The 27274-nt window shown below is 38.2% G+C and overlaps 1 protein-coding gene across 4 annotated transcripts in view; it reads right to left on the reverse strand.

Moving 5' to 3' along the window:
- Positions 1-27274, reverse strand: part of BRINP3 (BMP/retinoic acid inducible neural specific 3) — a 227691-nt gene that overhangs the window by 37317 nt on the left and 163100 nt on the right. For all 4 annotated transcript variants that reach the window (XM_030033864.2, XM_030033866.1, XM_030033865.1 and 1 more), the window contains exon 7: positions 3894-4116. In XM_030033864.2, the coding sequence (XP_029889724.1) occupies positions 3894-4116 (223 nt within the window). The remainder of the gene's footprint in view (positions 1-3893; positions 4117-27274) is intronic.

The raw sequence follows: 27274 nt of genomic DNA on the forward strand, positions 1-27274 counted from the left end.
TCACTGATTACAGAAAGTGTATTGATTAATTCAGGTGAATTTTAAAAGTTACACTCAGCAGTACCATAATGGTTTATAATGGAAATCTACGGACTTTTGATGTATCTTGGCATGATTTGACTTTCAGGAAAAAGAACAATGGTCTGCTTCATGTTAATGAAAGAAAGCTTAAAATCTGGAAGAACATCTGGAACTTGAAAAGATTTGCAATGAACAGAATAAAATAAAAATAGTAATCCTGTTCCCATCCCCAGTGTATACAAAAGTGCTGCAGTAAAAAAGACATTGTTCTGATCGCTAGTGCAGACTGAAAGAAAACTATTTGTGCATAATTCTAGCTGAAGAATATAAACTGTGTTTGAAAAGGAGACACAGGAATGTAGTTTCTTACACTTGCAGTTGATTGACTCTTTTACTATGAACAATGATGTTAGGAGAGGATTCAAAGGTATTTTGGTTCAAGGATTAGAAAATTAAATGTAATTTAGTTTTATGATTATTAAGTGGCTTGATTCTTCAGGAAATATGGAAAAAGTTGCAAGCAACTCGATCTAACTGATTAATTGAATCCCATTTAAAAACAATCAAGCAACAATTTGTTTCATGTTCAGTAACAAAATTTTGAGGCCAGAGAAAAGAGACAGGTATTTTCAGTAATTAATTATAACCTTGACCGTATGTAGGAGCTCCTTCAAGTGTGACGGAATGATTTCTGGCAGACTACATAGATAAATTCCTATAAAACTCAGTCTCATAGAAAGTTTCATGAATTATATTAAACTTTTAGGACATAACTCCCAGCTTCATGAAAGAGAAAACCAGCTCTCACTTCTGAGTTATTCCTTTAAAAATCCTTTGTATATATATTCTGTTGACTTGTGAAATACAGTGTAAAATTAAACATTAGCACAGTTAGTTTGTTTTTACTCACTGCCAGCATCATGACCTTTATTAAAAACTGAAGCATTGGCTCTTTATTTTGTATCTGAAAAGACAAGTGCTCATAAAGTACAATTTAAATAGTATTTATATCTCCATTAAATCTGTCTCATTTCTCCTTCTATAATAAAATTCATCCTTAACCATCAATAGCAGAGCCCAAAGAGTAATCTGAAGAAGTTGTTTGGAAAACCTTTAGGAAGGATTGCATTTTGTTCCAATTCCCCCTTCTCATTTCTTTGGAGCCTAGAATATCATTGGAACATGAAGCTGTGATTTTTGCTTTTATTTCTATCTTCCTTCCCTTAAACACAAGAAATTTTAGTACTTGGTTTTGGGGTTATTCCACTCACTTTCTGCTGAAATGTCTGTTTTTACAGGCTAAGCAATAATTCATGTTTCTCCATTGCATTACTCAGGTATTCATTCTCCATTGCCTTATCTGCTATTCATTTGCGTGCTTACCTGTTAGTAGTTCCGTATTGAAAAATCCACTACCTTTTTTGGATTAGGTATACTCTCACCACGAGAAGTACCTGAATACTATTCAATCAATAGCTGTGTTTTCTTTCACCTCACTATCCATCTTTTCACCACTGATATCCCTTTATCCATTTCAGTATCTTGGTTTATCAGGGTTTTTTTAACCAGGTTTCAAAACTAAACCAGTTTCTTTTGACCTTTCCCCCTCACTTCTCAGTTTAAAGCTCTTCTTATCAGCCATAAAAGCCTTGATGTCAGAAGGCAATTTCCCAGGTAGTCAGATGGAATCCAGCCTTTGAAAACTCTCTCTTTTAGCAAATGCATCCCACTAGCTAAGTATTCCAAACCTGCATTTAGCACTGATCTTTGAGCCATCTATTGGTCATCATTATGTCATCATATGTCCAATCTCCCTCTGTACTGACTGGAAAAAATTTTAGGGCAGTCACTAAAATGGGACATAATTATCTTCAAACTAAGTTATGATATTCCTAAGTTAGACATGCACTGCAAAATCAAACTGTTAGGAAAGTTTAGTACAACTCCCTGTAAAACAGGCAAACTCATTGCTAGTAAAATGTATTATCATAGAATACCAGGTTGGAAGGGACCTCAAGGATCATCTGGTCCAACCTTTCTTGGCAAAAGCACGCTCTGGACAAGATGGTCCAGCACGTTGTCCAGCTGAATCTTAAAAGAGTCGAGCGTTGGGGAATCCACCACACCCCCGGGGAGATTATTCCAATGGCTAATTGTTCTCATTGTGAAAAATTTTCCTCTTGTGTCCAATCGGAATCTCCCCAGGAGTAACTTGTACCCATTACCCTTCATCTTTTCCATGTGACTTCTTGTAAAAAGGGAGTCTCCATCTTGTTTGTAGCAACCCTTTAAATACTGGAACATGGTGTTAAGGTCTCCCCTAAGCCTTCTTTTCTCAAGGCTGAACAAACCCGGTTCTCTCAGCCTTTCCTCATATGGCAGGCTTCCCAGTCCTTTGATCATCTTTGTGGCCCTTCTCTGGACCCTTTCCAGCCTGTCCACATCTTTTTTGCATAGCGCCACATCTTTTTATTAACTGATAAACCATGAACTCACAAGTTCTGCATTTGAAAAAAAAATATCCTTCATATAACAAGAAAGGTGTGTTTTGATCAATCATTTCAATTGCTCTTTGCTTTTTATATCTCAGTTCATCTGTACTCTATCATTGCCATTACCAATGGCAACCAAAGATTGCCCCAAAACCCTATAGTGGTTATTTTGGAAGACCTGATTATTTTAAATTTTTGTAGGGAAAAAAAAGAAAGTGAGGTTGGATTTTGTTTCTTGTATTTTAAAAAGCTCTGAGTTCCTGCTGACATCCTTCATGTTGAATCATCTCTTTGGCAGAATGCTCATTCAGGTCATGCCCAAGAAACACAGGAGATGATGTTGAAGCACTGGAGTGACTATATAACCTTCCTTAGTGGAATGTTTTCTAATTATGAAATGACCCCACAAGTGAAAAATACATTTTTTCTTTCAACTAACAGATCACAAAGAAAAGCACAATATGTAGAAAAAGGGGAGCATGAGAGCCATAACAGTTGTCTCCTTCTGAAAGAAAAAGGGGAAGGGTTAGCTAAGTGCCACCAAAAGGCAAAGCAGAATTGATGGATCCTTAGCTTGCAATAGGAGAACTGAAAGCAGGGAAGAGTAAAGTAGCCTTGGCTGTTCTGAAACACTGAACCTAAACTAGATTTCCTTAAAATTGACAGAGATACATGCTAAATGCAGGAGTCACTGGACTAGGCCCACAATGCTTGCGCTCAGAAGAATAACGTACTTAAAAGCTCATTCATTTCAGATTTACTCTAGTGTCATTCCACTAATTTCAATAAAGCAATTTTCGACCAGCAATCAACTATAACCACTTTATGTTAATATAGATTTGACTAGCTAGCTTTCAGGATCTCTCTGTTTCTAGGAAGGACTAAAACACTCCTATTTCATTTCCTTAGGCATCCTTTCAATTCTAATTCATACCTGACAAATGAGACAAGAAATCAATAGTATGTGGTATATACTGTATAAAGACCTGGGAAGTTCTTAAAATAGCTGTGCTTGCTTCAGAATAGGTATTCAGTATTCAGTATACAATTATTTGGCACTTTTACACTTGGCCAAGTTCCACTAAATATGGTTCTGTAAAACAGAGGCAGACCAAATGGGATTAATCTGTATGCTCATGTTATATTTAAGTTGCACAGTCATATACAAATCAGGTTTTACTCTGACCTTTCCCATTGTATTTAGGAAAACATGAATAGAGCAATATTGAAAGCTGGGATTGTTCAACTCCTACAAATATTAGGACATGGTATATTGTGCATGTACCATATGTTACTCACATTCCCACTTCTATGCCCTTAAGGAGATTTTAGTGTCAAGACAGCAGTTACAGTTTCTCAGGTTTTTGTAGGCTTTCTTACCTCTGCCTTGGCATGCGGATGAGTGGCTGTTTATGGCATCTCTTACTAAGACCAAAGAGCTTGTGAACAGTTTTCTGTGCCTTGAGGAAGAGTTGCTTCATGCTGTTTTCTAGTTGCTCATAGCGACGTTGAAAATTAGAATCCATTGTCCACAAATGCATTACAGTAGATGTGTTCAGGAAATAATTCATGGGCAGCCTTTTCATAAATAATTTGAATTCATCTGGAAAAAAAAAAAGTTTTTAATTATGTAGTTATGGCTATTGTTGCAGCAAAAATTAACTTCTAATTTGTTTTTTCTTGAACTAATATTTTTAAATTTGAACTTTTGCAATTTTAAAATTGAACATTTTAACTCTTTCAAAGTAGAAAGGTAACTTCATTTTTAGTCGTAATATTAGAATAAAAACAGCAAAAGTCAATATTCATATAACTTTTAAATTTGTGTTGAAACAAATACAAGCACTCTCATTATCTCTCAACATGGATAATATGAAGATTAAATAAGAATCAGAGTTTCTTACTTTCAAATCTAGGATCTGAAAGTAAAGACATATTTAAAGATCAATGTATATTGACTCATTTGGAGAAGATAGGAAACTGTCTTAAAAGCAGTATATTCCAATTCTTAAGAAATGCAAGTAAATGTGATTTTACAGGCCACCTCTCTTTTAGACATGTTATTTCACCGGAGACAAGCCATTAAGGACAAGACTTTCAAAAGTATTTAGAATTGAAATACAGCCTTTCAAAGCATTTTATGGTACTTTGACACTTCAAAAATGTCCCCCATAACTTCTTTTTGACTCATGTCCCCATCTCTAATGTGGTAAAAAAGGAGTTATTAAATCACAGGATCACTGTTATTGTGAACATCCTATGCTTTGTGAATTGTTATGGTAGCTCAGTCCACATAACATATGTAGACTGAATCCTATTAACAGAATTTTATTAATCAGTGAATCTATTTGCATAAGTAAGATAATTTACAAGTTGATTTATAAGTTTTGAACTTACATAAACTTCTATTTAAAAGGGCCTTAATTACTGGGGAAAAAATGAGAAGCACACTTGACTGCACGTTTATCCTTTTCTTTTTCTTGTTTCCATATATCAGTACATTTTCCTGTCTGCCTTCCTGCCTGCTGCTATCCTCCCACCCTTCACAATCAATTTTTTCTTTCAGCTTGTTCCTGCAGTGAAGTCACTTATCCCATGGTTTAGCTTTCACCCTCCCAGATGCTCCTTTTGGGTAGTCTACACTTCAGCAGACTTTGTGAATGCAATGATCCAACTGACTGAAGGAGCCTCCCTCTTAAAACTGGAGTTAATCATAATATTTAACATTGCTATAATTTTAGGTTGCTCATGGGAGAGGGTTGATTGGGGAAAATGTCTGCTCACATGAAAAAATACTCCATTACCATCATTGTTTCTAAGTCTATTGGTTTTAGCTTTAGATTTAGTTTAGCTTTTTTAACAACATTTTTACATAAAGAAGGAAAAAATATTTTCTTTTTTATGGGTGGAGAAGAAAGATCTTTTCTAGATGAGCTAGAGTGACCCTCGTCCACATCCTGTGAGACACGGAGCCACGATGAAACAGAACAGCCCTATTTTGGCATAGTATTTTCTATGATGGATGAAGATTCATCAGAAGACAAAAGGCATTGAAAGGTCTTCTGGAAGGTAAAAAATGAAAGGCAAGGGGCAAAGACGATGATTTTATATTTAATAAGTGTTTTTAATAATTCATCTGGGAGGTCCTTAGCAACGTGTTATTATTCATTTTCTCCTCATGCCTTCATCTTTGAGTATTAGGTGTCCACTATTCTCCCCTTGAAGACAGCACCGCTGCCCCTCTGCTGTCCCTGGCTACAAATCAAGGAGAGGAAAGGAACTGTTTATTTTATCAAGTATTCAGAGCCTATCTTTTGCTTTTTCCCTTCCCTAATTTTGTCTAAGAAGTTGGTTCTTATCCTCTGTCCAAAAAGATTATCTGTTCCTGGGTTTGTAGCTTAATAATTGGAATTAATAGGAGTATTTAATAACTTCTACATTACCAGGTAAGCATCTCTGTGAGTCTTAGTGTAGTATTGCAAAAACCAGTTCCCTGTTTTCCCCTTCCCAAGTGACAATTATGCCTTTGTCTCCTCACACCACACTTCCCAGTCCTCACTTCCCTTCAAGGCTTGCACAGATGCTGTGAGAGAGGGTTATGTCTGGCTTATCTAAAGGAGGCACAGTCCTATTGGCTTAGTAAAGCCTTCCAAGCCTAAAGTGTGCATTTTCTAATTTAACTAACTGGTAGTTAAAAAAAAAAAAAAAAAAAGAGGAAATAAGGTTCACTGAACTGTTACAAAGTATGTCCTGTGGCAAAGTGCAGATCTGCAGTTTGTATAAATCGGCCAAGCTCTACTGACTTCAGAGGAGTGTACTAATACACCTAGGGAGGATCAGACCCAAAAGCCACATTCCTGACTACCTGTTTTAATCACTAACTTCTCATTTCCCTTCTGTTCTTCTGAGACACTGGTATATCTACTTAAACTCAGTTTCATGAAGCTAAAAATAAACACAAAACCTTGAGGAGAGAATATACTCAGAAGATGCTTTTTCAGTTTTCATATTGCTGTAATAACTTATTTAAGAAACATTGTCAATTTGCTGTCCTTTGCACAATGGCAATAAGCTCTACAGCTAACAACTGATTGGATGCAGTGTTTAGAAGTGATAAGGATGGTTTACACTCCTTAACTTGCAATGCAAAAGCATTTCCAATAAGAAAATGCTTTTTTTTCTCCCTGTAATAAACATAATCTTTGACTACCCCTGTGCCCTGTATGATCCTGCTAATGAGCACCATAATGCAGGTAAAAGAGAGACAGAGATAAAATAAGCATGGTTACATAGTGTCTTCTGCAAAAAAAGAGAAGAAAAGATAATGTTCTCATATCTTAAACAGACACATTTCATGATCTGTGAAACTACAACATGAACTCCTAACACTGAGAGATGATTAAACTATTACACTCTAATCAACACATTGTACCAGCCATTCCTGAGGATTAACAGCCAGTATTACCGTGCTGGGGGCCATAGAATTGATACTTTTAAAACATGATACTTGATAACTACATGTGATATGATCTCAGCACTTCCTCATTTATTTTCACTGGGTAGCACATGCAATACCATTTTTCATATTCTTAACTAAGTGCAAATAATGGGGGAAAATGTAAAACATATGCAATGGTTGATCAAACAAGTTTATTTAACTCATTTTATGGCTGATCATGTCTGTTTTTCCCTTTCTGCAAGGTAAATCTTCCTTGTATTAATGGTGTCTAGAGATTGAAATGGCATATCATAATTCAGTGGCAAAGAATAAATGAAAAATATCACAATGGGAACAAATATTATTGCTGAAATCAGATTAATATCAGACATATTTAGGCTGTAAGAAATATCTAGAGCTACTTAGCTGGTGACTTGGATTTTCAGTGTTATTCAGTATCAGAGCAGGGCTCAATGCTGAATACAATGATTAACATTCTGCATACAGAACTAGCAGAGATGAGAAAAATGCAGTAAGCATCATCAAAGGATTTGACAATGCTCTTCTACAGGGAAGAAAGTTGCCTCCTCTGTGTTGGAAGAGAACAGGACCCCTGACTTCTCTGCTACTAATATTTTGCATATCCCTGATATTTTGAATTACAAGATCTGTACAAGATTATCACACCTACAAGACCATGGCACACTTTGTTTTCATTTCAGCTGAGGCTGAGTGGTTTTTGGAACTTTTCCAGGCTATCAAAATGTCTTGTGTTAGCTTGTTTCCTAAGATCCCTTTTGGAGGATCTTTGGAAGCATCTTGGAAGTCAATAGATTTATACCAACTTGGGAATTCAGGACACCACATTAATAATGGTACCACAGGCTAACATCTGACTGCGCAATGTAATGCTGGCAATATTAGCATGCCATATTAACATATCACTGTACTTTCTTCTCCTATTTTCTTTAGATTAAACAGAGCAAGTCCATGACTGAGCTTTCAAACTGTCATTCCTAAAATTTTCTTTTAAATTATATAGCCACTGTTTCCCTGATCAATGTAACAGAGGTTATTTTTAGTCTATGGGTGTTAGAATCAGAGCGATTTCCTCCTCACAACCCAAGACATACTTTGTGTAAAGGCAGAGAACAATCTCATGTTCTGCAGTCAGGATAACATGAGCAGGAGGATAAAACAATAGCTCCTTTAAGCCACAGCTTGTGTCTAGGGAGGTCTCAGTAATGTACATTATGGAAGATCAAAATTCCTGAGTCCCCTGGTAAATAGGAAAATTCAAATTTGACATGGATTTCTAACAAAGAAAGAAAGAAAAAATACACATAGTTCTTTTTTTTTTCTTTTTTTCTTTTCCTGTTGGCTTTGTATTATGGATGAAATGAATGACAGCATATGTGTACACATGAAGAAATTAACTGAGGGGACAATCTATGTGCAGTTTAGGAGAATGTAAAGCAAAACACAGTTTGAAAACAACCTGCATTTGGTGACATGTTAAGAAAGAAGTTGTTTCATAACAAAGTAAACTAAAAGAAATTTCAGCCATCTTCTCTCAGTCTCTAGAAATAACTGTTTCTGGGGAGCTGACATTCCACCAAGTTTATTCTGTCATTTAATTTAATGTCATATTCTGATGAGCCCTTTTACCTGAAAAGAAATAATTTAATCTTATGGCATCAAAACCTTTAGTATTGGAAATTACAACATAATGTTTCAGTAAATATATAAACCTGTCTAACTGTGGATTACATAGTCTAACAAAAACTTAATTTTTTTTTTTTTACCAATATTCAGATATGGAAAAAGCAATGATATTTTCTGAGGAAAACCAGACGGACAATAACGGAGAAAGTATTTTGCCTGGCCAGTTTAAGAATCCTTTATTGACTGAAACATACTCATGACAATAGACTTATTATATATAGTCTCTGTATTTTATAAAATAAATAAGAATTTGGACTGTAGCAGTTTTTCCATTTAATGAAGCTCAATAAAAGTACGTCCGTAGGAAAAAAAACCTTTTTTCATCATATTATGATGTCAAAAACTACCATTAGATAGCAATTGAAATGGGCTGTTTTGTCATTTCTCTAAATTATGCTTTAATTTAACATTTTTCTCCCTTATTTATCTAAGAATAACAATAAAAAATCTTTTACAAACTTTGTAGTGAATAAAATGGTGTATGTTCATGTGTTTGATTGACAGCATTTGTGACGCTTCAGCATTGTCTGTAAAATCTGTGCATCTGTCATTTGTACATATGTCCTCTTTTTCTATCAAGCTCCTCAACTTGCTCTAAAGGTATTAAAATTCTGCCATCACAGCCTAGAAGTGTATAATACCTCATGTAAAAACTGTTCCGTTTTGGCTCTAACAAAATGTTACAGTGGGCTTAAAGCAAATTGACAAAAATCTACTAGTGTTTAACAAGTAAGGGTGTGATGCTATATGTCTGAACAAAAAATTATGTAGTCTGACATGCTAGTCTACATGAGAGTGTTTCATAAAATTTCAAAATTACCTGAAGCGAATTCATGTTCTACATTGCATTTCATCTTTTCTCATTCTCATAATGAGAGTTACTTGCAAATGACCACTACTCTTTAGAGACCACTACTACTTTGGGAAGCTGTCTCCCTTCTTAAACTATAATGATAGGATCAGATGTTAATTCAGGCTTGATGTGACCTTGGGGTCTCTAGTCCAACCTCTTACTCCAAGCAGGTCATCTCTGACATCAGAACAGGTTACTCAGGTTTTTGTCCAGTCCGGTCTTAGAAACTGCTGTGGATGGAGACAGCACAACATCTCTGGGTAGCCAAGACTCAGCTGCTCTCATGGAAAAAAGTCTCAACTTCGCTCCTTACATTCCCAACTCTTCTACGTTCTCTCCCCCACGAACAGTGCAGGGGGATGGAGAATGGAGATTGCAGTCAGTTCATAAGACTTCATCTCTGCCAGTCCTTCCTCTTCATGCTGTTTCTCTACTCCAGTGTGGGGTCGCTCCCACAGGATACAGTCCTTCATGAACTGCTCCAGCATGGGTCCCCCACAGGCCACAGGTCCTGCCAGAAAACCTGCTCCTGCGTGGACTCCTCTCCATGGGCTGCAGCTTCCTTCAGTGCATCTCCACCTTCTGTGGAGTGGGGTCCTCCATGGGCTGTAGTGTGGATATCTGGTCCACTGTTGTCCTCCATGGGCTGCAGGGGCACAGCCTGCTTCACCATGGTCTTCTGCACAGGCTGCAGGGGAATCTCCGCTCCGGCACCTAGAGCACCTCCTCCTGCCCCTTCTTCACCAGCCTTGGTGTCTGCAGGGCTGCTTGTCTCACATTTTCTCCCTCCTCTCTCACAGCTGCTGTGCAGTGTTTTTTATCCTTTCTTAACTATGTATCACAGAGGCACAACCAGTGCCACTGATAGGCTCAGCTTCGGGTAGCGGTCGGTCTGTTTTGGAGTCAGCTGGTGCTGGCTCTGTCCGACACAGGGGCAGCGCCTGGTGTCTTCTCAAAACAGGCCACCCCTGCAGCCCACTCACTACCAAAACCTTGCCACATAAACCTAGTACATGTCCAGAAATGTGGTTCAAGAGGACTCGGTCCATGATTTTCCCAGGGACCAAAGTGAAGCTGATCAATCAGTAGTTCCCTGGCTTATCCTTTCAGACTTTTTTGATGACTGGCATAATATTTGCCTTTCTCCAATCATCAGGGATCTTCCCCAGTCTCCATGATCTTTCAAAACTAACAGAGAGAGGTCTTACAGGGATATCACCCAGCTCTTTCAAAACCTGCAGATACACTCTGTTGATTCCCATGGACTATTATGGGTCAAGTTCTCTCAAATAACCCTTGATTCCACCATTACTCACTGCTGGTAGCTCCTCTCTCCCTGAATCCCCTTACTAAGCTCAAAGACCTGGGATATTTGCTGGTGAAGACTGAGGGCAAAAAAGGCATTGAGTACCTCTGCCTTATCTGTTTATGCTGAAACAAATAAATCAATAAATCACTCAACCTATTCAGCAGCAGGCCCACATTTCCTTGTTTGATCTTTTCCCACTAAGGCAACTATAGAAGCTTTTTTTTCGATGGATGAGCCCAGAGGGTTGTGGTGAATGGGGTGAAATCCAGTTGGCAGCGGGTCACAAGTGGTGTTCCCCAGGGCTCGGTGTTAGGCCCCGTTGTGTTTAATATCTTTATCGATGATTTGGATGAAGGGATTGAGTGCACTCTCAGCAAGTTTGCAGATGACACAAATTTGGGAGGCAGGGTCAGTCTGCTTGAGGGTAGGAAGGCTCTACAGAGGGATCTGGACAGGCTGGATTGATGGGCCAAGGCCAATTGTGTAAGATTCAACAAGGCCAAGTGCCAGGTCCTGCACTTTGGTCACAGCAACCCCATGCAGCGCTACAGGCTTGGGGAAGACTGGCTGGAAAGCTGCCCAGCAGAGAAAGACTTGGGGCTGCTGGTTGACAGCCAGCTGAATATAAGCCAGCAGTGTGCCCAGGTGGCCAAGAAGGCCAATGGCATCCTAGACTGTATCAGAAATAGTGTGGCCAGCAGGACCAGGGAGGTGATTGTTTCCCCTGTACTTGGCACTGGTGAGGCTGCACCTCGAGTACTGTGTTCAGTTTTGGGACCCTCACTACATTAAAGACATTGAGTTGCTGGAGTGTGTCCAGAGAAGGGCAACCAAGTTGGTGAGGGGCCTGGAGAATAAGTCTTATGAGGAGCGGCTGAGGGAGCTGGGGCTGTTTAGTGTAGAGAAGAGGATGCTGAGGGGAGATCTTATTGCTCTCTACAACTACCTGAAGGGGGATTGTAGTGAGGTGGGTGCTGGTCTCTTCTGTCAGGTGACTGGTGATAGGACGAGAGGAAATGGCCTCAGGTTGCAGCAAGGGAGATTTAGGTTGGATATTAAGAAAAATTTTTTTACTGAGAGGGTTGTCAGACATTGGAATAGGCTGCTCAGGGAAGTGGTTGAGTCACCATCCCTGGAGGTATTCAAAAAGCACGTAGACGGGGTACTCCAGAACATGGTTTAGTGGGCATGGATGATGGTTGGACTCGATGATCTTGAAGGTCTTTTCCAACCTAAATGATTCTATGATTCTTTTCTTGTTGCTCTTGGCATTCCTTGCAAGCATTGTTTCTAGGTTTTTCTATCACCATCTTTAAATGTCTGGGCAACGTTTCTGAACTTTTCCTTGGTAGCCTGTCCCTGTTTGCACCTCCTGTATGCAGCCTTTTTGCTTTGGAATTCTTTCATGAGTTCCCCATTTAGCAAAGCTGGTTCCCCAGTATATCTATGTATTTTCCTGAGTGTCAGGATGGACAGTGCTTATGCTTCAGGATGCTGTCCTTAAAACCTGACTAGCTTTACAGAGCTCCTTTGTCTTGAGAACTGCCTCAGAGGGAATACCACCTACCAGTTCCCAGAATTAGGTGAAGACTGCTTTTGTGAAGCTCAGGTCTACATTCTGCTGCTTTCCTTATCCACTCCATTCCGGATTCTGAACACCACTATTTCATGTCCTCTACAGCCAAGGTTGCCATTGATTATCCCATTCCCAAACACCACTTCCTTGTTAGGGAATAACCAGTCCAGCTCTGTGTCACTCCTGTTCATCCATCCAGTATCTGTATCAAGATGTTATTCCAGACACCCTCTGAAAACCTCCTTGACTACTTATGTCCCTCAGTGTTGGCTTTTCAGTGAATGTCAGGAAGATTAAAATTCCCTACGAGAAGCAGGATCTGTGATCCAGACGTATCCTTGAGTTGATTCAGGAAGGCTTCATCCAATTCCTCATGTTGACTGGGTGGTCATTAACACACTTCCACCGCAGTGTCACCCTCGTTGGCCTGTCCTCTGACCCTGACTCACAAACTCTCATTCCCATTGTCCATCCCACAGCAGACCTCCATACGTCCAACCTACTCCTTAACATAGAAGGCAGCTACCCTCCTTATCATCCCTGCCTGTCTTTCCTGATGATTTTGTATCCACATTTTACAGTACCGCCGTCAGGCAAGCTGTCCCACCCAGCCTCTGCTATCCTAACAATGTTGTACCTCTGTGACCTCATGCAGAGTTCTGGTTCATTCTACTCATTTTGCAGGTTGAATGCATTTGAGTAGGTATACTCGAGGTGGATTTCTGTTTGCCCTGTTTTAGCATTACTCTTGTTACTGTCACCCTGCACTATGTATTCCTAGGAAAGATTTTCCCTTTACTTAGGACCAAGAAGACACCACATGGGCCTGAGCCATGTAGTCATTTCTGATACACTCCAGCTCTCCTCTAGCAGTATTGTTGGTGCTCACATGGATGAGCAGCAAGGGATAATAGTCTAAGATGAGCCAAATGAGCCTCATCAGTCTCTCCTCAACTTCCCAGATCAAAGTCCCCAGAAAACATCCCCAGAGAGCAGGTCAGATTGGCAGATCTTCAAATGCTGTTACCCACTGCTTTTTAGTGCCTGCATGTGGGTCATGCTTGACCAGCTCTGATGGCTCCCCAGGACACTGAACCTATTCTGCAGTCACAGATCCACAGATGGAAAAGGAGCCATCCTTCCTGGTGCCAGAAGTCACAAGCCTCCTCTTCCCCCATCTTGACAGGCTGCATTTGCCACTTGATGGAGTACAGACTCTGGCTGCCCATAATGTGCAGCTGAGGGTTCGGGTGCTTGGCTTTGCAGGGCCCCTGTGAATATCCTATTTCTTTTTTTTCATCTTCCCCAGTGCTTTGCAGAGGGAATATTATTCCCTCTCTGAGGAGTGATTCATGAGATGATGTTCCAAAGGCAGGTGACTGTAATAATGCCTTTCCAGATTCCTGCCTGTCAGAAGGAAAACTACTTAAGGAACTTGAAACTCTACCTTAAATGATAAATTTCAGCTGCAGTTTTAGTTCAGTTGGGGTGTGGTTTGTTTTTTTTCCAAAATAAACTGTCTCCTTGTCTATGCTAATCATTTGTCTACACCTGGTTTTAACATGACTCCAGCCTTCCTTTGGCACAATTCATTCTAACAGCAAGCCAAAATAAACAGATATTACTGCATAAGGAAAATGAGCAACAGTCAGAGCCAACAAGAAATATTCACACCAAAACCTTTCACTGAAAACGCTAAGGAAATATCTCTAGTAACTCCAGCAATCTATTTACCTACATAAAAGATGATATACAGCAGCAAAGCAAGTCATTCAACCCTGCCCTGCCAATTTGCTTAACCTCTGTGCCCATTTCAGTGCTGACCTTATCTGCTGATGATGTAAATAAGCCTACTATTTAATATGAATACTGGGGGGGGGTGGGTGTTATAGGTTAGAGGCTGGAAAGAAGACTACCAATTAATTTCACACAAAAGCTAAGGAAAGCTGCTAAAGCTATTCATTTCACAACAAAGGCGGCTCTTAAGTAGAAGTGTGCAGAGCATAGAAAATCCATTTTGTGAAAGGATTTTTAGCATTCCAAAATTAGAATGCAACCTAAATCTTTTTAAATTCTCTAAAATTCTCCAGATGCTTCTAATTTCTCTGAAATCCTCTAAAAGGAACATTGCAAGGTTTTGTTTTACTTTGCTTTGAATCAGTCAAAATACTTCACCTTGACAGAACAGAAATTTTGCATTTTTATGTCAACTTTTAATTTCGTATTACAACATAAAAGTTATAAAGTAAGAAATGACAAAATGAATAAACATTTCAAAATGAAGGTCAAAGTGCTTTACTGTATTCTGTCAAAAAAGCATCATTTTGCAATTATTGAAAGATTATTCCTGTTTTTTTTCAAAACAGCTACCTCATTTTGTAACATTCTGTAGATAAATCTTTATCTCTGCTACACTTCAACTGTCTCTTTTGTTCAGACTGCAAGTTCTTCTCTTTTTCAAGAGAAGAGCCTGTCTCTTATTATATCTTTATAGGGCAGTTAGCACAATAGACCCCAAATTTAATTGTTGCCATGTATTTCAAATATTAGTAATAAATTTGTTTATGGCTCCAGTCCACTGCATCCTCCTTGGAGTCCTCCATGCTAGCTGCAGTTAGTGTGAGGAGCAAGAGTTCTGGTAGGAAAGATCTCATAATCCCCAACAGTTTATCACACTTTTTACATAACTGTACTGTATGTGAAAAAAATTCTACTCTAACAATGTGACCATGGTATTATCATTCCTTTCCCATAACAATGCTTTCAATTGTAATCAGGGCAATAAATATGACAGCAAGTCAAGTACCAGTGTCAGCTGTAAACTGAAATCTCAAACCACAAAGCTAGTAGTCTGAGAGAATAAAAAGCAATAAGACCTACATTTCAAATGGTTGGATATGGTCACTGTTCAATAAAGTGCTGCCTCAATATTGTATAGATATTATTAAAGAGATTTATAAAAGATATATGTTTTTTAAAATATCCCACCATGATTCAAAAGCCTGGAGAAAACAAAGTACTAAAATGAACATATATTTGTTTTTATGTTGCAATGAATTTTAGTCATTCATGATGCATTACTTAATTTGTCAAAGAAGTAGCAGCTGTGTTCCAAGAAATATATGTTTGAAAACAATCCAATTCAGGGAAGCATAAGACGGCAGCTTGAAACAGCCTTATTTCTTCACAGAAAAGATAGTAAAGCTGAATTTTCCTTCCCTTCCCCCCCTCCCCGCCCTGCCCCCCATCTAGCCTAAATCATTCAGCTCTCCCTATAATTAAAATATTTGCTTCTGCAAAGCAAATGAGCTATCCTTTAAACTTTCTGAGGGACAAAGAGAAGGAATTAAATGTATGTGCTCTGGAAGATATGGACTGCATATGAAGGAGGAGAGAAGATCAACACACAATATGGGACAGGCTATTTGAACTGGTAGAATCTAGATGCTTTGTAAGCCTCAGGGGAAGCAAATTTTTATGATTCTTGCAGTGGGGTAGGTTTGTGGGTTTTCTTCTGTTGGCTTTTTTTTTGAAGTGAGGAATGCTGCAGGGATAGCTCCTCTAAACCCTAGGCTTTGCAAGGAGGAAAGAACAGGGCTAAGTATCAGCACAGGTGAAGATGGAATTGGTGAGGAACAGAGATCCTCTGATCATTCATTAATATATAGTTTCTGAGGAACCTTATGCAAATGTTACAATATAACTGATTTTACATATATGTTACATATGTTTATATATTTAGGCATGTATATATATGTAAGTTTTATATATATATATATATATATATAGTTAATGCAAGTAATATCAACCTGTTATAGGAACAGGAAACCAGATATCCTCCCCTCACAAGCCTTAGGACTGTCTTGGTGCCCAGATAAACAGGAAAAAATTGCATTGTCAAAACTGGTAGTAAAGATAGAATATCATCCTGCAAATCATGGATTAATTCTGAAGTTTTACTAGGCAGGAGATAATAACCTTCCCTAGACTCTGCTGTGAGCTGAAGGGACTCACATTTCTTATAATCAAGAAGTGACTTGTTTCTTATTCTCAATTGAAATATGACCTTGACAGCAAGTTCACTTTTCAAAAACCAAAAAGCCAGACTCTAACAGCTGTCTCTGTAAAACCCAACATTTGAAGGATGTTCCTTTCATCCTGTCAGTTTTTCTTTTGGGTATGATTTTGGTTCATTCCATTAAAAATGTTTGTATCACTACCCTTCAAATGGATGTCCCTTGGAATTCATTGTAAGCTTTCAAGAAAAAATTCTCAAAAATTTATCTATGGGTTATTTTGGATTTTTTGTAAACATTTTGACCATTTCAACATGGTTTACAAGTATTCCTGCAGCACAGATATTCCAATTTCTATCTAGTGCTAGCTATCATTATCTTTCTATAGCAGTATAAATGCACGTAATGCCTAGGACATAATTCTTATGCATAGATTTAGACATAACCTTTCTCACCCCAAAAGTTACCTTACTTGTTCTTGGTCATGCTGGCAACTCCTGCAGTTTGAAAACTGGGTAAGGTAAATAAACGTGCAATGTATCCTAGAAGGATAGTTCAGGAAAGAGAATGAGTGAAACTGAAGAGTGTTCTTGGAAAACACATTGAAGTAAATAACCAGTGTTAAGCTGTTACAAGGGAAGATTTAAGAAGCTATGAATCAGAATAGACAACACTGCCCTAGAAGAAAAGAGAGGCCACAGAGTGACATCCCTCTTAATAAAGAAAGTCCAAAGCTGCCGAGGCAGATTGGAATTCCACCAAGAATGAGGTTTTTTGTCACTAGCTTTGAAGGGAATTACATTATGTCCCGTACATGGTGGACATAAGTAGAATTATATTAGATCAAGCCTTCTGCTCTTCCTCTTATTACAATGCCATCACAATGTTTAAAGTGTCTGAGAATGCAATGCCATGTAAAACTTTAATAAGTTGATTTGCCAGGTGCTGCTTTAGCAGGAGTCATATAATGCTTTTAGTTTTGGAACAGGGGCGATTATATTGACAGGACCTGGTTGGCTGTACCTTAATTTGTGAAGTAGGAGATGAACAATTTAGAGACTGACTCTGAAGAAACTATGCACATCCCACCTGTTCATTTTATTAAAACAGTGACACCTCCACAGGGGTGGGAGAGGTGGGGAGGGGAGTATTGGTCACAGAAAGAATGACAGCTTGGTGTATCTGTTCATGCTATTGATTAAACTTCCTGACAACCACATAGGGGAGTTAATTACTGGTAGGCAAATTAACACCCTTGCAAGATAATAGAGAAAACAATAATTTTATTAAGAACTCAGGGGGCTAAGTTTTCTTGGCCTTGAGCCTGAAGCTGTAAGCACCGTTTTAAAGAACACCACTGCTCTACTGCTCAGGGGAAAATAGTTTGAACCATATTGATTGAAGTCTTTATTCTCAGTGATTAAAAAGCACCTTCAACTGCCAGTGAGTCCGCTCAGAGTTTTCACAAGGAGTCTTTCAATTAAGATTTCAAATCAGACTCACTTTGCATCGTAATCGGTCTATTCTGGTCAACAGAGAGACACACTGTGCTACCTGAATGACCTGTGAAATAACGCCTTGTGTGTACCATGCGCCTGCAAGGGCCCTTTGACCGGTATGTTCTCTCATCCTTCTGAATCAATGAAAACAAAGCTTATTAGAGAGCAAGGTTAAATTTGTTGATTTTATAAATTGAAGAAATCCTCCAGTATTCAGTTTTAGTTCCAAATTTAATTTTTAAGCTTATGCTACATGCATTTGAATTGAAAACACAGTTACAGTTCCACAGTAACTGGAAAAGCAGTAATATGTCACTGGGCTGTGGTAAGAGAGAACTTCTAGTGGAAACTGTCTTCACTGCAAATGACAGTGTGGGACTCTAAATTTACAGTCTAGCTGTGATGCCAAATCAAACCTAGCCATCCTGCAACATTATTTAAGACTTGGAATCTCAACATAGAGTCTGAAAGTCAGTCTGGGCACTTTTCTTCCTTTATAATTGCAGGACATTTCTTCCGATCAGAGTGCACCTATAGCAACATCTATGTTTAAACTGACATTTCCAAATTAAACCTGCAGTTACCTTCTGCCCTTTTACTCACTTTAGTAATTTGAAACAGGTGTAAATGAGACATGAAGTACATTAGCTATGTTTTTAAATGTATATCTTCAAATCCAGTTTCTCTTTTTCCTTTTTTTTTTTTTTTCCTTTTCTCCTGTGCTAGAGGATCATAGGGAACCCTACAAACACCAAGATAATTTATACCTAGTGATTAAAAGGCAGTCTGAAAATTTTTAAAACAGCATCACTGTAGTTTACACAAGAGTTATTGAAGGCATTGTTTAGATCTTAGGGTCATCATTACTGCTGGTAATGGTAAGGGAGAAGGCTAGAACCTGGGTTGATGTCTACACAATGTAGTCAATCTGCAGGGTTGGCGGCTGGGAAAAATTACCTTTTTACTTGTCAGCTAGGTGACTTTGATTTGAAGATAGTGAGAGGCAATAAAAAGGAATCCCATGGTGCCCACTTTTGCTAAAGCAGTTTTTAGAAAGAATTCACACCAGAGGAATAGCAAAAATCTGTGACTTATTGGGATAGCAAACAAAGTTATATTAGATTTTTCTGACTAAATAGAAGGACTGTTAAGGTTAAACATCACAGACTAAAAGCAGACTTACTGTAGTATTGCTGGAGTCATCCATCAGAAAGAACCTGACACACTCTAATCACAGCAATATTTTAAAAGGCTTCTCTGATGGAGAGCCGGAGAAAGAATGAACCACATGAGGGACAGTGGTTGCATTCCTTAATGTACTGCTGGGATATTAATATAATTCATAATTAAGATGATTCCAGAACTTCAGCTGACAACAGTGTATGAAATGATGAAAAAGCTAGTACTTATCTGATGATGCAAACTTCTTTCCCCCAGGTTTCCTGTGTCTTTATGCTGTGATTCACATTTGATCTTGAAGATTTGGATTTCTCACTGGCTCTCATTATAACGCATTCTGTCAACTATATGTCTAAGATTTCTGTCTTCAGCACTGAACAACCTATTTAAATTTATTTACATGATTTAATTTTTTTCCTTAATTTTAACTTTAAATTTCATCTATTTAAATCTAAGTTAAAGATTTAACTTTACATTTTGTTTAACTGACTGGATTTATGTCTGCTTTATTTAAGCATGAATTATTATTTTTTTTAGAAAATTAAATAACTGATTACTCTGGCTACATTTGCTATTTTTTAATTGTTACTCAAACTGACTGAAATAAAAACACTCAACAGATGTATTACTATGTGTTCAGCATCTAAGACTCTCTACATGCAAGAATAATGACTGTAAAATTCTTTCCTGAGAAATACTAAGGGATTTGTGTAGATTTTGAGATCAAATATGATCACTTGCTATGCATGTATGTATTGACTGACTGTGTGGAACAATCTTAGAATTCCTCCTTTACAGCTTCTTTACAGCCTCAATAATCATAAAGGCAGTGCTGCCCATCTGCAGCAAATTTATAAGGCTAGCAGAGGGTGTAAAGAATTCTACCCTGAGCATCTGCACTTCCACGTCAGTGTCAACTATAATTTCCAGTCTTGATTTTACTGTGTTTTACCACAGTCTGCAGCCTGGGTATTGGAAACCACCTTCACTGTGGGAGTAGGGATTTTCATCCTTCACAAGAAACAGTAGAATAGTTTTGCAGCCTGAGTCAGCATACAGTGCTATTTTATAAAGACACGTAGCGTGACCACAAATGGTTGGTCAATCTTTCCAGAAGTCGTGACTCAGATGACTCAGGTGACTATACAGCAAGACCCCCACCAATCCCAAAATGCAAAGTGTGAATTGAAACATATTCTGTCTTTTAGTAGTACTCAATAGTAAAAATATTGGCCAAGTTTGCATATGAGTTTCAACTGATTAAGGTCTCAATAAAATTCAAGAGTGAGAGAACGCTAATTCTTCACTTTTTCCAAGACCAGCTTTGGGCTTCTGTTGTGCTTGGTTTTAATAAAACAGATTTGCAGATCTGGGAAGTAGATGTGCTTAGTGGAAAGAGCCTTTCTTGTTTCAAAGTTGACATTTTACAGTATGCTCATATTTCATACGGGAAAATATGAACTGAAGGAGAAGGGAGACAGTTCTGAAATTGTATCATCAAAATATATGGTGGTTTTCAATATTTTGCAATTTTGAAGGTGGAGATATAAATTCATGACACTAGTAAGTGGATAATTCTCTAAATCTCACTGAAGATTATGGAATGGTGAAGATGATCTCTCCTATTACTTTCTGTAGATTTTACATAAAAGTAATTATATAAGATGCAAATGCTAGCCCCCCAAAAAAGAATGGGATGCCTGAACTTCCTCATCTTCAGTATTACTGATATATAATTCAGTAATAAGCTTATCATGTTCTCCATTAGAACCTGCTTTCTTCAACACTTTAAATCCAATTCTTTTATACAAGGGATTTTGGGAACTTCATTAATTCAATCATTATATAGAAATGGAAAAATATAATTGAACTGAGGAAGCAGGACTCTAAAGTCTCAAAAGCAATCTATGCTGATGCAAACAAGAAAACTTTGGCAACTTTCTATGTAGTGCTATACTTTAACTAAGGTTTTGGATCTAATTTTTAGGTGAACCTTTCAAAACTGGATTTTTTCAGATGATTTTAAGTCAGTACATGTAAAGGGTAACCAATGTTCAATAGCAAGACATCCTGGAGTTATTAGGGAATTATGAAATGCATTAGACATGAAGTCCAAATCCAGTGAATCCAGGCATTTAAGACAAAATAGCTTGCAACAGCAATTCACTTCAGCTAGTACTTTGCAATCAAAGCAATGAGGGAGGCTGGATGCACAATGAAAAATAGTTTCAGCAAATATTAATGTTAAAGTTAATATCAATTTACTTTGGCTGTACTTATAGCACTTGAACTTTCTGTGATACTGAAATTTACCTTTTGAAAATATGTCTATAAAGCAGATAGATACCAAAGTGATTGAAAAAATCAAACTCCACATTTTGAGAAGTTTGTCTTTTAAAGCTGTAAAAGGATGCATTTCAAACTACTTACAGGATGACTTTTGATGTTTAATTATGCCTGTGAAGCCACATGTCTGGTAGCATAAACAGTTTTTGTGTTCAGTGGGCCAAGTTCTTCAAGGTCCTAGATGGCTCTGGCTCTCATCTATTTAAGCTGATGCTGAACATTTAAGCACACAAGTCAAATCTATGAAGTTAATGGACTACAAATGATTAAAATAAGCACATATTTCAGCACTTCACTGAATCACCTTTAAGCCCAACTGTGACAGTAAAATTTCTGTCCAGTTTGTTGATGTTCTATTTCCTTCCATAATATTTTGTATTTAAAATAAATGTTTGAAAGAATAAGTTTTCAGTTTCAGAGCTACTTTGAGAATATACCTCATAGTATTTGTTGCACATCTCCTCATCCCATGCCTTTCAAGGAAATATTCCAAAAGAGATTTTGTTGCCTTCAAGGAAAAAAAAAAAAATCAACTGCTCAGCACTTGGGAAATATGCAAAGACAAGGCAGCAAGCTGCCATTGCATGTGAGCTATGTGAAAATAAATGCTTGAATGGAAGATTTTACTTGCATGTTTCCAGGAGGACTCATAAATGCTAGTGATAAAAAAAGAAATTATTGAAATGCACTTTTGCCATCTTCTATTGTTTGAGCAACCCTATCATCCCTGTCCTTATTTATTTTAATAGCCTTTTTAATTTAGAAAAATGAAATTAAGTTGCAACATGGACTGCTATGAATTTCTTTTAGAAATCACTGAGCAGACCACCGTGAAAGAAAATTGCTGTCATTTAAATTGTTTAAATGAAGTGGCCAGATTTCCAAAGGCAATCAGCAGCCAACCACACCAGGATTATGGTACAGACAATGCATGATCACATTCTTATCCTTGCTGTCAGAAACCAGAGCCTGTGGATGCTTTTATGGGTCTTCATGCCTTTCATGTGTTTTAGAGCAGTGGGTCATAATCTCTGTTAGATGCTAAACTGCCAGTCAGTCATTGACAGAGTTGCATGTCAGAATTTGCTTCTTTGCACATTGTCTTGCCAAAAGAGTCCCCAAAACTTCCAAAATCAGTGATGTGTAACAAGACAACATATTCACTAACACCATCTTCAACACTGCTGTAACCATAAGCTGTGAAAGTCCTACATACTTCAAAAATTTGACAATTTTTGAAGGAATCTTTTGATGCTCTTTCCTATGTGAAACTAATTAGCACTAGAGTGCTTAGGTCAAAGCTTTTTCCTGAAATGAAAAGACAAAGTTTACTGAGAGGATGAGGTAGGAGGAGGAGCTGGACAAGTACATGCTCCTAATATTAGGGATACAGGAAAATTGGCAATATTAAAAGAACAACACCTTAAAAAGGTGGGGTGGGCTACAGACATACTAGTGAAGATTGCAGTGCTTTAATGTAATGTAGGTGGACTCCATATTTTGGAATCTCAGTGAAACTTAGTGGCTTGTGATAACAGTTGGTCAACTAGATTATCTAGTTGTCCTTTTAGGCTACAAATTCCTGTGAAAGGCTACTTTCATGCACGTTAAGAAAGGGTAAATGAAACACTGCTTGATTCCATTAGAGAAGATATCTTTAGGCCACGTGTTAGATGATAAGAACACAGCTTCTTGGAATGATGTTCTCAGAGAGAACTTTGCTTACACATTAATTCAGCCAAAAGCCTCAAGAAATTAATGAAATTTGTTAATAAAGGTTGAACAGCTTTAGTACGGATTTTTGATAAGGTAACAGCTGCTCATTTGCAAGGGTAGTAGCTGAGCCTGGAGGCCACAAGATATGATAAAGAATAAGCAGATGGTTCAGAGTAAACAGTTTAAAGTAGCTCTTGTAATTTCTTTGAGAACATAGTACATACCCTGATATTAAGAGGTTATATGAAGCTCATTGAGCTAATTGTGATCAAGTATGTATTGCTGGAGGGCAGCTAGAAAGATGAAAAAGGCAGCCAAATTTACTGAGAGATAAATAACATAGGGCTCCATGTCCTCCAAAATGAGATTTGAGTAGTGAAAAGGTGCTAGAAGAGCCTGCATGAAATGAAATCTGCACTTAACAATGAATGACACATTCTGAACTGGAATATGTTTGGTTATCTAACCTATGATAATCATTGTTGCTCAAAAAAAAAAATGTCACTACCAGCAAACTCAAATTGCAGACCAGAGTCCTTCTACGTGAAAACCAGGAAAATTCTTTGATCATAGAGTAACACAATTAAAATTCTTTGATCACGGAATGGTTGAGGTGGGAAAAGACCTCTGCTCCAAACCCCTGCTCAAGCAGGGCCACCTAGACCCCATTGCCCAGGACCATGGCCAGTCAGCTTTGAATATCTCCAAGGACAAACACTCCACAACATCTCTGGGTAACCTGTGTCAGTGCTCAGTCACCCTCACAGTGAAAAAGTGTTTCCTGATGTTCAGAGGGAACCTCCTGTGTTTCAGTTTGTGCTCCCTGCCTCTGGTTCTGTCACTGGGCACCACTGAAAGGAGCATGGCTCTTTTCATTTGGACCCTCCCTTCAGGTATTTATCTACAGTGGTAAGATCCCCCTGAGCCTTCTCTTCTCCAGGCTGAACAGTCCCAGCTCTCTCAGCCTTTCCTCATAAGAGAGATGCTCCAGATGCTTCATCACCTTTGAGGACTCTGTCCGGTATGTCCATGTCTCTGTTGTACTGAGGAGCCAAGACCTGGACACAGTACTCCAGGTGTGGCCTCACCAGTGCTGAGGAGAGGGGACGGATCCTCTCACTCAACCTGCTGGCAACACTCCTTCTAACACAGCCCAGGATACCATCAGCCTTCTTTGCTGCAAGGGCACATTGCTGACTCACGGTCAACCTCACGTCCACCAGCACTCCTGGGTTCTTTTCTGCCAAGCTGCTTTCCAGCTGAGTGGCCCCCAGCATGTCCTGGTGCCTGGTGCAGTATTCCCCAGGTGCAGGACTTTGGACTTTTCCTCGTTGAACATCATGAGGTTCCTGATGTGGTGCATGCTGTCATTTCACCCAACATTACATTCATCTAACATGATTACTCACTGCAGTTGGACATGCATGCATAGAGTGGTCATCCTAAATTATTACTTTATTGCAGTTGTAATTGTAGTGTTCAGGACCTTTGACTTTTAACTAGGTACACACATTTTTCTTTTGCATCTCATAATTTAAAAGTTAAAACAATAATGTAAACTGACTAATTTGGAAGAGAGGAGTAGGCTGTAGAGAAAACACTCTTGTTGCTTTTTTTTTTCTTTTCTTTATTTCTGGAAATTCAGATGGAGAGTTTCAAAGAGACAAACTAAATTTAGCTACTCATTGATTTCAAATGGGGTTTAGGCACTGAAGAAATGCCATTTTTTTTTCTTTAAAAGAATCTATTCCTCAGTTGTGTTATCTTGAACAGACAGAAGGAGAGAAAACACCGACAGTAAACAAACCATCTTAAATAGAATATTTATTTCTTCCTCTTTAGGCTAAATTCTGTCCACAGATAATGTGCGTGACCTCAAATGAACCCAGTAACTTTTACAGGTCTGTATTAGGGGACAAAATTTGTTTATGGATTCAGAGGACTGTTTTGTTATATGTAAGGTAAGGAAGGGTTTGGAAGGCAGAAAAGTTAGAAAATTAATACACTTGTATTTAACTTTACTTGAATCTGGAGTTCATAGTGTCAGAGAATGGAATTCATTCATTCATTCCTCTGCAGTTAGTAGTAGACTATATGGGCCAGTAGTTAGTGCTCTTGATTATTCTGTCCCTTGTCTACTCAGACTCTAAATTACTAAATAATCTGGCCTTCTTTCACCCTACTCTTTTCTGGATAATTTATTTTTATTATAAATTGATTAGAAAAAAACAACATAATCTTATCTCAAAAGCTGACTTCCACTGATTTAGACAAAGACAGAAGGATATATATCCTACATCATGGTTATAAAATATCTATTTAAAACATTAGTTTTATTTAATAAAGGGCACTTTTGTTCTCAGAACATGTGATTGACATAAATCAGATCATGCTGATATTTGTTAATAGTGTTTTTCGTAGTTTAAATGTTGCACAAGCTCTAAATTTTTCAGAATATGTCTCAGTAATCACTGTGGCTAGAAATGCTTACAAACTACTGAAAGAGCTGTTCAGATGGTAATATATGATTTATATAGGGAGGCTGAATGGGCAGTGACTAAGCTATCTATCAAAAGTTCACATGCTGACTTTTTTTCAACAAAGTACAGACCGATTGTATTGGGTCTGGCTGAGATGGAGTTAATTCTCCCCATAGCAGCCCTCGTAGTGCTGTGCTCTGCATCAGTAGCTAGAAAGGTGTTGATAACACACCAGTGTTTTGGCTACTGCTGAGCAGCGCTGGCACAGCATCACGGTTGTCTCTCCAACATTTTTGTCCCCCCTCAACGGCAGGCTGGGGCAGGGCAAGATCTTGGGAGGGGACATAACCGGGACAGCTGACCTAAACTAACCAAACAGATATTCCATACCATATGACGTCAGCTCAGATATAAAAGCTAAGTAAAGGGAGATGGAAGGGGGGCATTTTTGTGTCTTCCGGAGCAACCACTATGTGTACTGAAGCCCTGCTTCCCAGGAAGTGGCTAGACATCGCCTGCTGATGGGAAGTAGAGAATAACATCATTTGTTTTTCTTTGCTTTCGCACGCGACCTTTGCTTTCACTTTATTAAACTGTTCTTATCTTGACCCACGAGCCTTTTGTTATATTTTCTCCCCCCTGTCCAGCTGAGGAGTGGGAGTGATAGAGCGGCTTTGGTGGGCACCTGGTGCCCAGCCAGGGTCAACCCACCACACCTATAACACATACAAGATTACTTATCTCATCTTTCCATGAACATCTTTATGCAAAACAGTTTTTAAGTTAAAAGCAGAGATTTTCTTAGCTACCTATGAGATATGGAAGTCATGAATTGCATATTTATTAGATTAAAAATTATTTAAATAATTCAAGGGCTAAAGAATGGGTGTGGCATATGTCTTAATGATGTTAATCTACATTTCACACTTTTTAGTAACCACACCTACTAGCAATTGCCTAATTGACAAGGTATGTGAAGTTGCCATTTTTGTGATTCTCACAGCATAGCTAAACAGCCTTTTTTAAAAGCACAGAATTTGTCTTACCCATTTTTCCCGATATTCATGTCTCAGTCCTGAACATAGGACTATACGTGTAGCTGACAACTATTTAAACTCATAACTAATTTCATGCCCCTATACAGCTTGCTGTAAGAATCCTCCACAGATTCAGAGATGTGTGCTCTTTCAGCTTAACTAAAATTGCTGTTAAGTAGGTGCCATCAAATGACATTCTTCAGGCACTGAACAGTATCACATCCCATTCAAATAGGACAAAATATAGTAAACAAAACTGTGCCCTTCTGTAGAGTCAATACACTTGTCCTAGTTTGCAAAGTAGTAAATGATAGCATGACTCCATAAATGCTTAAAGGTGTCAAAATAGTCATTGGGAAAATGCATTTTTATGTGCACAGAAACAAAACATAAATTCATACTTTTATAATCAGAGAAATCTGTGATCCTTCAAGGAGAAATATTGTAAGTCCTCATGCTAAGAGCGAGACCAAGGCTGGGAAAAGGGCTTGAGATCTTCCAAGCAGACTCAGATTTAGGCATCGGGTCTCACTAAAAGTTATAACAACTGAAATTTTAACTGATATAGGGTCTTTTGAAATTCTTAA

The sequence above is a fragment of the Aquila chrysaetos genome, chromosome 12 (genome assembly GCF_900496995.4).
Source record: "Aquila chrysaetos chrysaetos chromosome 12, bAquChr1.4, whole genome shotgun sequence".
NCBI classification, from domain to species: Eukaryota; Metazoa; Chordata; class Aves; order Accipitriformes; family Accipitridae; genus Aquila; species Aquila chrysaetos.